This window comes from Colius striatus, chromosome 23, assembly GCF_028858725.1.
Source record: "Colius striatus isolate bColStr4 chromosome 23, bColStr4.1.hap1, whole genome shotgun sequence".
Lineage (NCBI taxonomy): Eukaryota > Metazoa > Chordata > Aves > Coliiformes > Coliidae > Colius > Colius striatus.
Window position 1 is genome coordinate 2,060,398 of NC_084781.1, and position 13,639 is coordinate 2,074,036.

At 61.0% G+C, this 13,639-nt stretch overlaps 3 protein-coding genes across 6 annotated transcripts; 1 reads left to right on the plus strand and 2 right to left on the minus strand.

Annotated features, from left to right (window-relative positions):
- Positions 1-525: 525 nt before the first annotated feature.
- Positions 526-5,819, minus strand: VSIG10L2 (V-set and immunoglobulin domain containing 10 like 2). Its single transcript, XM_062014197.1, is given in 12 exon segments — positions 526-692; positions 772-875; positions 955-979; positions 1,062-1,184; positions 2,064-2,366; positions 2,455-3,117; positions 3,615-3,810; positions 3,812-3,900; positions 4,071-4,346; positions 4,614-4,898; positions 5,260-5,613; positions 5,771-5,819. Coding segments are annotated over 12 exon segments (2,547 nt in total). The 3' UTR covers positions 526-612.
- Positions 5,820-6,752: 933 nt separating this feature from the next.
- HYLS1 (HYLS1 centriolar and ciliogenesis associated) lies at positions 6,753-10,827 on the minus strand. 4 transcript variants are annotated; one of them, XM_062014202.1, is made up of 4 exons: positions 10,744-10,827; positions 7,610-8,387; positions 7,434-7,488; positions 6,753-7,070 (listed from the first exon to the last, which is right to left on the minus strand). In XM_062014202.1, the coding sequence occupies exons 2-3, from the start codon at positions 8,354-8,356 to the stop codon at positions 7,468-7,470; spliced, it is 768 nt and encodes a 255-aa protein (XP_061870186.1). In that variant the 5' UTR covers positions 8,357-8,387; positions 10,744-10,827; the 3' UTR covers positions 6,753-7,070; positions 7,434-7,467. The 4 variants fall into 4 exon arrangements, 3 of the variants coding, with proteins under 3 accessions (XP_061870186.1, XP_061870185.1, XP_061870184.1); XR_009820333.1 differs by having other exon boundaries at positions 7,434-8,387; XM_062014201.1 differs by lacking the exon at positions 6,753-7,070 and having other exon boundaries at positions 7,272-7,488.
- Positions 10,828-10,994: 167 nt separating this feature from the next.
- On the plus strand, positions 10,995-13,434 carry RPUSD4 (RNA pseudouridine synthase D4). The gene is made up of 7 exons (XM_062014248.1): positions 10,995-11,174; positions 11,433-11,598; positions 12,096-12,300; positions 12,457-12,550; positions 12,655-12,805; positions 13,026-13,123; positions 13,249-13,434. Exons 1-7 carry the CDS (start codon positions 10,995-10,997, stop codon positions 13,432-13,434), a joined length of 1,080 nt encoding a protein of 359 aa, XP_061870232.1.
- The last annotated feature ends 205 nt before the right edge of the window (positions 13,435-13,639 follow it).

Here is a 13,639-nt window from a genome sequence, read left to right on the forward strand (position 1 = left end):
GCTCAGGGAGGAGCTCAGCTCCAAGTAAAACCACAGAGGAGATGCTCATCTGTCCCAGCCCCAGGTACTAAAGGGGGTAGGGCAGGAGCCCAGGGATGCCCAACCAGCCCTGGCATCCCTCCTGCCATGGGGAAGAGCGAGGGGCTGGGGGGTAGAATGGGGAAGCCCTTTGGGATGGTCTTTGTCCAGCTCTCTGTGGGGCTGGGAATAGAATCACAGAATCATTTTGGTTGGGAAAGAGCTTTAAAAGATGCTCAGTCCCAGCTCTGACTTCACTCTTCCAAGCCCAGCACTGACTCCCAGCCCTCAGCACCACAGCTTTGGGATCCCTCCAGGACTGGGCACTCCCTGGGCAGCCTGGCACAGGGGCTGACAAACCCTCTCGGGGGGGAAAGTTCAGCCTCAGCTCCAGCCTCAACCTCCCCCCTGCCACAAAACCTCGAGGTGTTGCCTTGGGCAGCGCCGCAGGAGCTGAGCTTTGGGAAACGCATCCAAGCCTTCCCGGCTTTATTAAGGCGAGGGGACGAGCGGGTGCTGCAGTGGCCGCGGCGCGACACGAGGGGGAGGGAAGGGGAGGAAATAAAGGGCCCGAAAGAGCATCAGCCGGTGCGGTCACGGCGGAGCCGTCGCGGTGCCGGTGGGCGCGTTCAGCGGGGGCTCGTCGGGGCTGTCGGGCAGCGCTGAGAGCGGCTCTGCAAGGGGTGCGAGAGCCGCCGCTGGCACCGGGTGGGCGCCCAGCCCGCAGCCCACCCCCTCCGCGGCTGCCGTTACCTGCGCCGGGGGCTCCCGGGGCCGCCGCTGCTCCATCCTCTCCGCCTGCCGTCGCTTCGGCATCCTCCGGGGTGCCGCTGGGCCGCCGTGCGCCGGGCCCGGCCCTGCAGGGACACACGGCACATGCGGAGCGGTCTCGCAGGCGCCGGGGGTGGAGGCAGCGGGCGGGATCTGGGTACTCACGTGCGGAACAGCAGGTCGTGCAGCCCTGGGGATGGATGGATGGGCATGAGCGGTGGGCACCAGGGCCCTGGGAGTCTCACCTCACCCCCCTCAACCCCAGCACTCACGCGGGAGGGCAGCGCGGTGGTGGGCGACCCAGCGCACGGCCAGGAGAGACGCTGCGGTGGCCACCAGCATCCCTGCCACCGCGGCCCCCGTCACCGCTGGGTAGGCTTCAAAGGGAGGCTCGGCTGCAGGAGAACGGCTCCTGTCAGCCCAGGCTCCCCGGGCGGTAACGAGGCTGAGGAGGCACCTGGGGAGGAGAGGAGAGGAGAGGAGGAGGAGAGGAGAGGAGAGGAGAGGAGAGGAGAGGAGAGGAGAGGAGAGGAGAGGAGAGGAGAGGAGGAGGAGAGGAGAGGAGAGGAGAGGAGAGGAGAGGAGAGGAGAGGAGAGGAGAGGAGAGGAGAGGAGAGGAGAGGAGAGGAGAGGAGAGGAGGAGGAGAGGAGGAGGAGAGGAGAGGAGAGGAGAGGAGAGGAGAGGAGAGGAGAGGAGAGGAGAGGAGAGGAGAGGAGAGGAGAGGAGAGGAGAGGAGAGGAGAGGAGGAGGAGAGGAGAGGAGAGGAGAGGAGAGGAGAGGAGAGGAGAGGAGAGGAGAGGAGAGGAGAGGAGAGGAGAGGAGAGGAGAGGAGAGGAGAGGAGAGGAGAGGAGAGGAGAGGAGAGGAGAGGAGAGGAGAGGAGAGGAGAGGAGGAGGAGAGGAGAGGAGAGGAGAGGAGAGGAGAGGAGAGGAGAGGAGAGGAGAGGAGAGGAGAGGAGAGGAGAGGAGAGGAGAGGAGAGGAGAGGAGAGGAGAGGAGAGGAGGAGGAGAGGAGAGGAGGAGGAGAGGAGAGGAGAGGAGAGGAGAGGAGGAGGAGAGGAGGAGGAGAGGAGTGACAGGCAGCAGGGGCACCCTCAGCCAAGGCTTGGCACAGCCTCACAGAAAGCTCTGTGCCCGTTCACTCTGGAACCTGCTGCCGGGCACCTCAGCGTCTGCTCCTCAGCTGCACCCGGGCTGGCAGAACCGTTGCCCTTCTCCACTCCAACCCTGCTCTGCCCCCCGGGGAGCAGCATCCCCCTCAAACCCCACTTCACCTGGCGTCTGCACCTCGGAGGGGTGCCCGGCCGTCCGGTGGTTGACGGCCAGGACCCTGAAGGCGTAAAGCACGGCCGGGTCCAACCCCCCCAGGCGCCGGTCGCGGAAATGGGGCTCGATGTCACCGGCGGCCGTCTCCCAGGGGCCTGGCACCCGCCGGGGCAGTTTCTTGGCCTGACGCCGTTGCACCACGAAGCCCGTGAGGTTCCCGGCGCCCTGAGTCCGCCACTCCAGCCGCACCTCGGTGCGCGCCCGCGTGTAGCGCAGCTTGCTGATGGTGACGTTGGGGGGAGCCGGGTACCCTGAGGCAGGGAGGAAGGAGACGAGGGTCTCCCTCTCAAGCTCATCCCGGTGCCCTCCACCTCCCCTTCAGCATCCCCCTGGCCTCACGTTCCACGCGGAGGCGGACGGCGAGGCTGGCGGTGCCCACGGCGTTGGCGGCGGCGCAGCGGTAGGTCCCGCCGTCCCCAGGCCACTCGGCTTCCCGGAGCGTGAGGTTGAGCCACGTTCCTCCCCGCTCCAAGCGGTACTTGGCCAACCCCAGCGTCACCTCCCGTCCCTTTGGGTCGTACCAAGCCACGGTGGCACCCAGAGCCGCCCCGTCGCCGCGGTGCCGGCACGCCAAGCGCGCCTCGCCGCCCTCCAGCACCGCCACCTCGCTCCTCTCCACCTCCAGCGCCGGCACCTCTGCGTGGGGAGAAAAGGGGGAGACGTGAGCAACAGAAAGCTGCAGCTCCCTGTGCCCCCATCACAGGGCTGAGCACAGCAGGGACGGCCCCAGCTTACCGAGCCGCAGGCGGCACTCGGTGCGGCTGGCCCGGAGCGGGTGGGCGGCCTGGCAGGTGAAACCCCGGCCCCTCAAACCGCTGCTGGCGGCAGGTCTCAGCACCAGGAGGGCGGTGGAGGGTGTGGGGTCACCCAAGGGGTGTCCCCCGCTGTCCCACCAGCGCAGGGTGACGGGCGGCGTGCCCCCCTCCCAGCCGCACCGCAGCATCACGTACTCGTCGCCTTTGGTGGCCGCCGCGGCGCAGGAGGGGCCGCCGGCTGGGAGCCCTGCCAAACGGGGGGCAGTTGGGGAAGGGGATGGGGGTGCCCCTTCAACCCCTCACCCCAAAAAAAGAGAGCTCTTTCCCTGCCAGGGTGTGGAGGGGCTTGGCAACACAGTGGTGCTGCGGGGAATCCCTAGTCTGGGCACAATGGGTTTGGTGGAGGTGCCAGCCAAGGGGTGGTGATGGCAGTGGGGGAGTCACCAGGGCTCGGCTGAGCCATGGATGGGGTCAGGAACGGGGTCAGGTCTTCTTTAGGAAGAGCTTTATCCCTGAGAGGGGTGTCAGCCCTGTGCCAGGCTGCCCAGGGAGCTGGGGGAGTGCCCAGCCCTGGAGGGATCCCAAAGCCGTGGAGCTGAGGTGCTGAGGCCTTGGGGTAGTGCTGGGCTGGGCAGGGTGAGGGAAGGGCTGGGACTGCAGCAGCTTTTAAAGCTCTTTTCCAACTAAAATGATTCCAAGAAGGGATTTTGGAGCAGGGGGGTAGGAGAACCCGTCTGCACTCACACACAGTGACCCCACACGCAGCCCCCTGCGGCAGCGCGGGGTGGGAGGCCAGGCAGGAGAAGGAGCTGCCATTCCTGGTGGCCACCCCTGGCTGGATGCTGGTGGCCATGGAAAAAGTCGTCCCTCTCACCCCCTCTTCCTCCTCCTCCTCCTCCACGGGGGTCCCGGGGCCCACCCAGCGCAGCCGTGCCGGGGGGGAAGCCGCCCAGCCAGCGGCACTGCAGGGCCACGTCCCGCAGGTCACCGGTGGCCAGGGCAGAGCAGCTGGGGCTCCCAGCTGGGGGATCTGCAGAGACCAGCAACGTTGGGGTGGGTTCACACCCCACTTTTACCCACCCAAACACACCCCCTCCCCCTGAAATTCCTCACCAGGGATTCACCTTGGTCCCAACATCTGGGGCTTTGGAGGGGAGGTGGGCTCGTTGGACCACCCTCCCCTGCCCTGGGGTCACTTACAGTAGACGGTGAGGACGATGGTGGCCTGGGTACGGGTTTGGAGGTGGGTGTTTTCAGCCAGGCAGGTGTAGGTGCCCGCCTGGGCACGGGCGATGGATGCCAACACGTAGATCTGGCCGGTGTGGACTTGGGAACCGTTGTGGAGCCAGATGTAACGGCTGGGGGGGTTGGAGGGAGCCAGGCAGCTCAGCACCACGTCCTCCCGCTCGCCCGCAGAGAAGCCCCCGTGCTCGGGGGAGAAGGGCTCCACGCTGATGGCTGGCTCGTCGGGACCATCTGTGGGAACACGGGCACCCTCAGCCCCTGGATGGCTCTGGAACCCCCCAACCCCTGGCAAACCTGGCTGCAGAGGGGCACCGTGGTGGCTGGAGCACACCGTGGGACGTGGTGGCCACGGAGGCATCGTGATGCCATCATAGCTATAGCTGTGCCACGGTGCTCGGTGGCCATCTCCAGCACCGAGGATGCCCCTACCTTAGGGTAGCTCCCCCCTTGTCCCCTCCTGCCCCACAGGGAGGTGGGGCTGAGCCCCGGGGCACTCACAGACGATGTCCAGGTAGACGGGCTCGCTGGTGTGGTTGTTGACCTCGTTGCCCACGGTACAGATGTACCAGCCGGCGTGGCTGCGGTTGGCTGGCGTCAGGCGCAGCTCTGCCCCGGAGTCCCCCAGCCGCGGGGGGGATGCTGAGGGACTCCCCCGGGGCTGCAGGTGCTGCCAGGAGAAGCTCAGCGGCTCCGTCCCCTCCCGCACGGCGCAGGTCAGGGCCACCGCAGCCCCTTCCGCCGCCGCCGCCGCCGTCGGCCGCACGAAGGGCTTGGAGACGGGCACTGAGGGCACCGAGCTGTGAGTGGCCCCCAGGGCCACCAGCCCTGCCAGGACACACCTCCCCCAGACCCTTCCCACCCCACCTGGGAAGGATAATTCCAGCCCAACCCGTGTCCTGGCTCGTAAGAACATCTACAGGCTGGTGAGTGACCTGGCTGTGAGCACGGGCACTAGCTGGAGTGAGCCCAGTCCTGGGCTGGGGCTGGCTAGAGGGCTGCTGTATTGCTACATCAGCTAGTGTGGCCACATCCCATCACTATCGGCTCGCTTCCTTGCCTAGTAGCACGGCGCGGGGGCTAGCGGGAGGCTCTATGGGCTACCAGGCGGGGCGATGCCGCGGCGGCCAGCGGGCCGGGGGCTTACCCAGGACGCGGAGCAGGACGGCGGCGTAGGCGACGCGGAGCCGCCCGCGCTCCGGGAAGAGTCCCTGGCAGAGGAATCGGCCCCGGGCTCCCTCCCGCAGCTCCCGCAGCTCCAGCGTCCCGTTCCGCAGCGACACCCGGCCCAGAGCCGCCGAGTCCGCCGCCACCGCCGCCTCCCGCCCCGAGCCCACGGCCACGGCCCGCGGCGGCCCGGAGCCGCTCGCCGCGAAGCTCCAGAAGACGGCGGCCGGCGGGGCCGAGGCCGTGGGACCGCAGCTCAGCTCCAGCGCCTGGCCCCGCACCCCCGTCACCCGCCGCTCCTCGTACGCCGCGTCCTCGGCTGCCAGCGGCTGCCCTGCCCGGGAGCGGCGGGTCGGGGCTCTGCGGGACCCGGGAGGCTCCGGGGACGCGGTCCCGGGAGGACAACGGGACCTTTCTGGGAGCCGGGAAGGGAAGCTGGGGCTCCGCGGGCCCCGGAGGGTCTGGGCAGGGGAAACCAAGGCTCCGCTTACCCCCCGCCAGCGCCGGCAGCAGCCAGAGCAGCCACGGTCCGCGCCCCATGGCGCCTTGGCCGGCCCCAGCCTGGGCTGAGCTCCGGTTTCCCCACCGTAATTAGGCCCGGCCCTGATTAACCGTTAATTATTTACACACCTGGAGGGAGACGCGGCAGGGGAGGAACCCGACGCCGCTGCCCCCCCTCGACACCTGCAATCTCGGGGCTGAGGACGGGCACACTCATCACAGCAAGGACAGCATTCACCCCCATCTATCCTTCCCCCCTCCACGGGGGGCATTTATCCCTCTTCCCCCACTCCCCTCCCATATTTTCTGGGGGGGGGGGGGGATAAGGGGAAAATAAGCTGCCAACCCCTCCCGACTCTGGTTGAAAACATGGGGTTTGGGGGAAGCCTGCAGCAAGCTGGGTTTGATATTTCATCTCCCATCAAACATTCATGGGGGGTGGCAACGCCGCTATGCAATGCCGGGCTGGGGGAGACACGGGGGGGCTGCAGCACCCCTGCAAAGAGGTTTGAGGGCTTGAAATGCCCAAAACGAGTTAAAACCGGGCAGCAGGGTGAGGGGTGGAGGGCTGGGGGTGGGTTTGGTTCCCTCGGGGTTGGAAAGGAAGGAATGGGAAAAGCCAAAGGGAAGGGCAGGGAGTGGGTGAGAGCAGAGCCGGGAACCCACAGCAGAGCCAACGCAGGGACCTCGGCAAAATCCTCCCTCGAGGAAAAAGAGGGGTGAACTCCCAAGGATTTTGGCAAAGGAGGAGCGATGCCAACCCTGGGCATTGCCACTAAGTTCTGGTTTCTTTGCCACGAGCCGGGAGGGCGGCGGTGGATTCCTGCTGCCACCTAGTGAGATGAATTCTAGGCTCATAGTGACCCTATTTGTGTTATCGTTCACTCCTTTCTCTCTTCTTTCTTTAGTAACTCTTTTCCCCAAGATTTGGCTGCCTGGAGACAAGCTGCCATTTTTTGAGGGGGGCCACTCAGCATTTTTCTGGGAGCTCCAGGCTCCCCAGACTCATTTTGGACGTGTGTTACCCCACAGAAGGAGCCCCTCGGGGGGGATTCCTCAAGCCAGGACCATCCCCAGGGTTCTTTTGTCTTCTAAACCATCACAACAAAACCCAACAGCTTTAGGAAGTGAAAGGAGAAGTGAGAGATTTTTCTCCCCCCTCTGTAACTTTTTGTTCTGTTTTCCACCAAAACATGGATTTGGGTGGCACAAAGCCCCAGCTCCTCACTCAGTTTTCAAGCTGTGAAGGAACTTGAGCATCATCCGGGTGCAGCTGCTTGATCTTGGTCTCTGGAGAAAAGAGATATACAGAGTGATGGGGGTCTCTGGGAGGGGTTCAAAACTGAATCCTCCCCCAACACTGGGTGACTGCAGGGTCCCCAAGCTGAGGGGAAGCCCCTGTGTGTCCTCCTCATCCCTGGGAACAGACATTGGCTGAGGGCCTGAGGCAGTTTCTAATTCACCCCCAATAATGAATGTTTTCATACACTTTAATTAAGAAATACCCTGAAATAAAACCTCTTTAACAGCCACCCACAGGGGCAATTACATGTCAAAAACCCCACCAGGCTCAGCCCAAGCATTTGCTTCTCCTCATATCCCCAAAGTCCTGCATGGGTTGTTTGTGCTCCTGCCCAGAATCCCCTGCCTTACCTCAGAGAGTGACCTCACGGGGCACGGCAAAGTCTTAATCACAAGATTTAACCCCCTTGAAATGCAAGAAAATAAAAGGGAGGGGATCAAAGGTAGTTGATGTGGAAGGAGGCTTTAGGAACCTAGAAGGAGGTGTATTTTCGGGGGAGGAGGCCCTTGGCCAGGTCCCAGCGCACCTCCCAGCGCAGGGCAGCTCGTTTTTTGTCGGTGGGCACGACGTAAGTGTTGGGAACGTAAACGTGAGTGGACTTGAGAGGAGGGTCAGGTTTGCAGAGCATCTGTTCCCGGATGCTCCAGCGTAGTTCCTGGTGTGGCTCCTGCCCTGGGATTCGGAATTTCTCCCACTCACGTTTATATTCCAGGTATTTGGCCACTCGGTCGGTTTTTCCCCGGTTGCGGCCCAAAGGTTCGAAGCGAGGAGGGATGAAGGACTTGGGTTGTTCCACCACGGTGCTGTGTTGAGAAGGAAGAGAGCTCTGGCTCCCAAAATCCTCGAGGAGAGAGGAGGGATTATCCTCACAGGGCCAATGCTGAAGGGATTCACCGCTGCTCCCCTCGATTTCCCCCTCGGAGATGCTGTCGTCCGCGCTCATCCTCAGCTGCAGCATCTTGTGCCTGAGGCTCCCGACCTCGCTGTCGCTCTCCTGCTCGCTGCTCACTGACTCATCAGACACCTCCACTCCTCCGTCAGGTCTGTGCCTCAGCACCTTCCTCTTCATCACCAGCCTCCTGGATGACTTGCCATCCTCAGGAAAAGGAGGAAGGGGTGGATGAACTCCCAAAGCAAAGGAGGCCTCGACGTAGGGATCCTCCCCGTGACGGGGCCGTGGCTGCTCCTCGCCGCCTCCTCGCTGGGTGGACGATGGGCTCAGCTCCTCAGCATCCAGAGGGGCCCAATCATACCTGGTCCTCAGCCCCTCCATGGTTTCTGCAAAACTGAGGGGGAGGGGGATTCTGGAAAAGCAGAAAAGAAACCAGAGTTAACTTCTAGCAGGTGGCTAAAGGCACAAAGGTTCACGTGGTCAGCAGAGGCATTAATGGGTTTTATTGCCCCTTGGGCTGCTTCTTTTACAAACGTGATATCAAGATTTGATTTGATGCAGAGGGGATTTGGCTTCCACTTCTCCCCCTCCTCAACTGCACAGGGGAGAGAGAAACAGAACAGAGGGCTCATGGGTTAAGGACAAGGAGATCACTCAGCAATCACCATCACGGGTAAAACAGACTCGACTCGGGGAGAACCGGTTGGATTCATTAACAATCAACACCAGAGTAGGGAATCATAGAATTGAATCATAGAAATGAAAAGTGCATCTTAAAAACACCTCTCACCACTTTATTCCTGCTAGTTTTGAATCCCAGGAGCCTGTTTTGAGAGGATCTGATGCTTTTCAAGCTGCAGCTTTCCAAAACGAAAAGGAAAATGTCCCTTCTTTGGCAGAGCCAAGTGGATTGATCTCACTAACCCACTCCCAAAGAAAAAGAGGTTTAAAATCCTAGATTAGGATAGCTTCAGGCAGCTGAATTTGTGCACAGAAGGGGCTGCAGCTCAGGGAAGGCTGCGTGGGAGCAGGAGCTAGAGCGAGGGGAAGGAGCCGGCCCGCTCAGTGGGCACGGAGCCACCAGGCTGGCAGAGCTATCAGGCCCCTCTTGCTTTCCCTCCTCAGCTCAGGAAGCAGAGAAAGCTTTTTGCTCTGCTGGGGTGGTTTGGGCTGGGCAGTTTGCTCTCCTTCACTCCAGGAGCCAAGTGGAATGATGGCATTGCCCTGTGTTGAAAGCACACAGCCACCCGTGGCATTCACTTGTTCCCACGCCAGTTCAAGTCATCACCTCCAGCCAAGAACATCTTTAAGGAAGGAAAAAAAAGCACATTCCAGCCTAAAAAGTTGAAGCCATTTCTGAGCCTGTGCTATGTAGGCAGCCTGCAGCTTGCTGGTTTATTCAAGGAAGCCTTTAGCATCTGCTGGGAGCCTCAGCAGAGGGACTTGCAGGAAGGAGGGATATAATTTGCCTGATTGAAGACACCCTCATCTGTAGGAGATCCTGAATTCCTTTCCCAGAGGTGTAGGAAGATTTGGCTTGTCACATTGAATACTCCCATCTTGGAGCTAATCCTGTCTTTCCTCGTTTTGCAGGTGATTTCCCTCAATCTTCATTCCAACCTGGCAGAGAGGAAGCAGCCAAATGGCCATGAGGGCACCTCAAAGCAAAAGCAAAGGGGAGGAGGAGCTCTGCTACACTCCTGATCTCAATAGGGAGCTCCTACCTGACATCCAAGCCCCTGTGGAGCTTAATTTCAGTCCCTGGTTCAGCTGCCTCAAGAGAATCTACTGCTGCTGCTTCCCCTGGACTGACCTAGATGTGATCCTGATGTATGTGGGCATTTAAAACATGCACCAAATGGATGTGGGGTGATCAGCTTCCAGTGCTGGAGTGATGTGGGTGGAGAGAGGAGCAGGACAAACAGGGCTGCAGGATCCCTTCTGCTTGTGCCAATTTGAAGTGACAGGACAGACCTTCCTGTATCACCACCACTGCTGTTGATTAAAAGGCTGTTGCCTATTTCTTGGTCATGGCATCACTCCAGTCAGCAACAGGCAAAGCTTCCTCTCCTTTTCCCCACCATGGCAGTCAAGCTTCCCCTCATCCTGTACAACTGCAGGTTCAAAAACCCTTCAATGGCTTTACAACCAAGAAAAGGAGGAGTTTAACACCTACAGCAGCCCTGGGCCAACCAAGGGGCCAAAACTCAAGTGCTACACAGCATGTTAGGAGGGTGGGAAAACAGCTACAGGGAAAAGTAAGGGATGGTTTCGTGGGAATATCTTGGAGGGTAGAGGGGTAACCACTTAAACCATAAAATGATGACAGAAAGGTGTAATTCATAGAATGGCTGGGGTTAGAAATGATCTCTAGAGATCATGCAGCAGCTGCTAAAGCAGGTTCCACTCAATCAGGGGGCCACAAGGGTCCAGGGAAGGAGCCTCCACACCCTCCCTGGGCAGCCTGGGCCAGGGCTCCCTCACCTCAGCACCAAAGGACTTGCTCCTCGTGTTCCAGTGGAGCTAGCTCACCGCTTTATACTTTATTATTAGCTTCCTAGGGCTGTTTGTACACCTTTCAATGCATCTTGCGGGGTGGTGGTGCTGCGTCGAGTCCCGTGAGGGGGACGAGCGTGAGGGGACGAGCGTGAGGGGGACGAGCCGACGCAGCCCCCCTCAGAGCCCCCTCCAGCCTCTCGCTTAGGACATTGCTGAGGCTCTGCCGGGCTGAGGCAGACCAGAGCCCACCCGTGATCCCCCCTCGGTACCTGACAGAGCCCGGCTGCTCCCGTCCTCCCGCCGCGGCCGTTACCGCCCGCTAAACCGTGGCCGCCGTTTAAACTGCCGGAGAGGGGCGGTGCGGAGAAGGCGGGCGGTCAATCCGCCAACGCCATTGGGCCGCGTGGGTGTCAATCAGCAGAATTCCGCCTTTCGATTGGGCGGAGAGGGCTGAAAGCCCCGCCCACGCGCCGCCGCCATTGGCCGACAGGATAAAGAGGGGCGTGAGGGAAGAAGGGAGATGGCGGCGGCGAGCGGCGGCGTGCGGTGGCCGCGGTGGCGGCCGGCGGCAGCCGCGGGCCTAGCCCGGGCGGTTCGCGGCTTCTGCTGCAGCGGGAGGGCGGCGAAGGAGGAGCCGCTGCGGGCCGAGCAGCTGGCGGAGCGGCTGAGGGCAGGGAAGATCGAGGAGAAGCAGCGGGAGGTGAGCGGTGTGGGCCGCGCCGCGGGCGCTGAGGCGACGGACTACGACTCCCGGCGTGCACCGCGCGCGGGTCCCGAGGCCACGGGCGCCTCGGGGAGGGAGGGCAGGCGGGGTGGGGGGAGGGTGATGGCGAGTGGATGTTACCCCGTGCCCGCGGGTTTTCCTCACTGAAGGTTAAACGGGAGCTTCGTCCCACAGCCCGAGAGCCGCCGGACATCCCCCCACCCCCAGCGTTTTGTTGTTGTTGTCCCCTGTCAGATCCCCAGAGACCCCGCGCAAAGGCGGCTGCGGGAGCTGGCGGCGCTGAGCAAGCGGCTGCAGCAAGTTCACCCCAACGTCCTGGCTAAAGTGCTGAAGGAGAGAACCGTGTATCAAAACGAGGAGATCGTGGTGATCAACAAACCCTACGGCCTCCCCGTCCACGGTGAGGAAGAACTGAAGTCTCTGCTGGGGATGGGAGGGAGAATTGGCTCATAGAATCACACAATGGGAGGGGTTGGAAGGGACCTTTAGAGCTCATCCAGTCCAACTCCCCTGCAGAAGCAGGTCAACCTAGATCAGGTCACATAGGAACATGTCCAGGTGGGTCTTGAAGAGCTCCAAGGAAGGAGCCTCCACACCCTCCCTGGGCAGCCTGGGTCAGGGCTCCCTCACCTCACAGTAAAATAGTTCTTTCTTATGTTTAAATGGAACTTTTTGTGTTCCAGCTTCATCCCATCACCCCTTGTCCTGTTGCTGACACAATAGAAAAAAGGAATGCCCCAACCTCCAGGTTCCATGGAGAATTCTCTGCCTCATTTCCCTTCCCAGCATGGGGAGTTCAGATCACAGCCTTCACCTCACCTTTTTTGGGGGGGTAATTGGAGGTGCACAAGGAGGTGAACGTCTCCCCCTCATCTCTTTCTCCTGTGGGTGTTGCAGGTGGCCCTGGGATCAAGAATTGCATCGCTGATGTGCTGCCAATTTTGGCCAAGATGTTGGAGAATAGAATGAAAAGTGAACCCCTTCACCTCTGCCACCGGCTGGACAAAGAGACCACGGGGGTGATGGTGCTGGCACGGAACAAGGAGGTGGCTGACAGGATCCGGCTTCTCTTCAAAACTCGTCAGGTGGAGAAGACCTACTGGTAGGAAAGCTTTGGGGGGAGAAGTGGCCTTTGAAGGGAGTGAAGGGGTGGTCACCAGGATGTGGGGCTGTGTGGATGTTTGTTTCCCTTTTTCATAGGGCTGGGGAAGTTCTTTCCTTGCTCACAGACCTCTGGTTTCCTTCCTTCCTTCCCCAGGGCAATTAGCCTGGGGAACCCAGACCCCACCGAGGGCACCGTGGAGATCCCCATTGTGGAGAAGGAGGTGCAGAGCCACCAGCCTCACTACAAGGTGAGCCAAGCATCCTCTCAGCTGCCACTCTAGCCTCACTCTCCCCCCTTTCCCCAGCACCTCCTGCCTTCCTGTGAGCTCTCTCCCCTCTTGTCACCACGCAGATGACACTGGCCCCCAACTATCGCCTGTCTCCAGAGGACGGGAGGGTGGTGAAGATCCGGAAGAACCGCAACGCCGAGACGGCCGTGACGCGGTACCGCCTCCTGGCCCACTCTGCTGCCTGCTCTCTGCTGGAGCTCCAGCCCATCACAGGTGAGGTCTGGCTGGCTGGGTGGTTCCCCCATGGTTGCCAAGAGCAGGAACTCATCATAGATACAACTCAAATCCTTTTTTTGGGCTGAGGTTCTGGGAATGAACCACCCCAGGGGAGGGAGGAGGTGGTTTGGCTGATAGACTTCTCTCTGGTGTTGCCTGCTGTTGAGGGCTCGTTGTCACATCTCTCTTCTTTTCCTTTCCCCCTTCCTCCTCTCAGGTGTGAAGCACCAGATCCGGGTTCACTTGGCCTATGGGTTGGGGTGCCCCATCCTGGGGGATCACAAATATTCACACTGGAGCAAGCTGGCACCTCAGGTAAGACATTGGAGGGAGGACAGCCAGGGAAAGGCAGCCCCTTTGTGCTCCCCTGGGATGGGGTTTTTAAGTCTCAGCTGAAGAGACAGGGTTATGCAAAGGAAGTTTTCTGTCTCTTCTTACAGAAGCTTCCTGAAATCACCTTGAAGAGGCTGAAGCTGGAGCAGAGCAAGGCTCGCTACCTCCCCCTCCACCTCCATGCCCACCGGCTCTCCCTGCCCCTGGGCCAGCAGATAGACCTCGTTTGCAAGCCACCCCTCTTCTTCCAAAAGGCTCTGAAGAGGCTGGAGCTGGATTTCACTAAAGACTAAAGAGGCAGGACAGGAGCTGTACCATCTGTGCAACCCCAGTGTTTTTGAGCTCGTCTCTGAGCAATAAAAGCTGCGGCTCCTGCCAAGGGGAGGAAGGGTTGTGTCTCTCTGTGCTCAGGCCAGGTGGGTCTTGGTCCCTGGGCAGGTTTCAGCATTCCTGAGTGCTGTTCCTCCTGCTTTGAGGGAGCCCTCTAGAGCTCCTGCT

What these genes read in the sequence shown, in the direction of transcription:
- RPUSD4 (XM_062014248.1), top strand. Translation starts at nt 10,995, where the DNA reads ATGGCGGCGGCGAGCGGCGGCGTGCGGTGGCCGCGGTGGCGGCCGGCG. An exon ending in GGAGCTCCAGCCCATCACAG is followed by an intron (nt 12,806 to 13,025) that starts GTGAGGTCTGGC and finishes TCCTCCTCTCAG; the next exon opens with GTGTGAAGCACCAGATCCGG. An exon ending in GGAGCAAGCTGGCACCTCAG is followed by an intron (nt 13,124 to 13,248) that starts GTAAGACATTGG and finishes CTCTTCTTACAG; the next exon opens with AAGCTTCCTGAAATCACCTT.
- HYLS1 (XM_062014200.1), bottom strand. Translation starts at nt 8,356, where the DNA reads ATGGAGGGGCTGAGGACCAGGTATGATTGGGCCCCTCTGGATGCTGAG.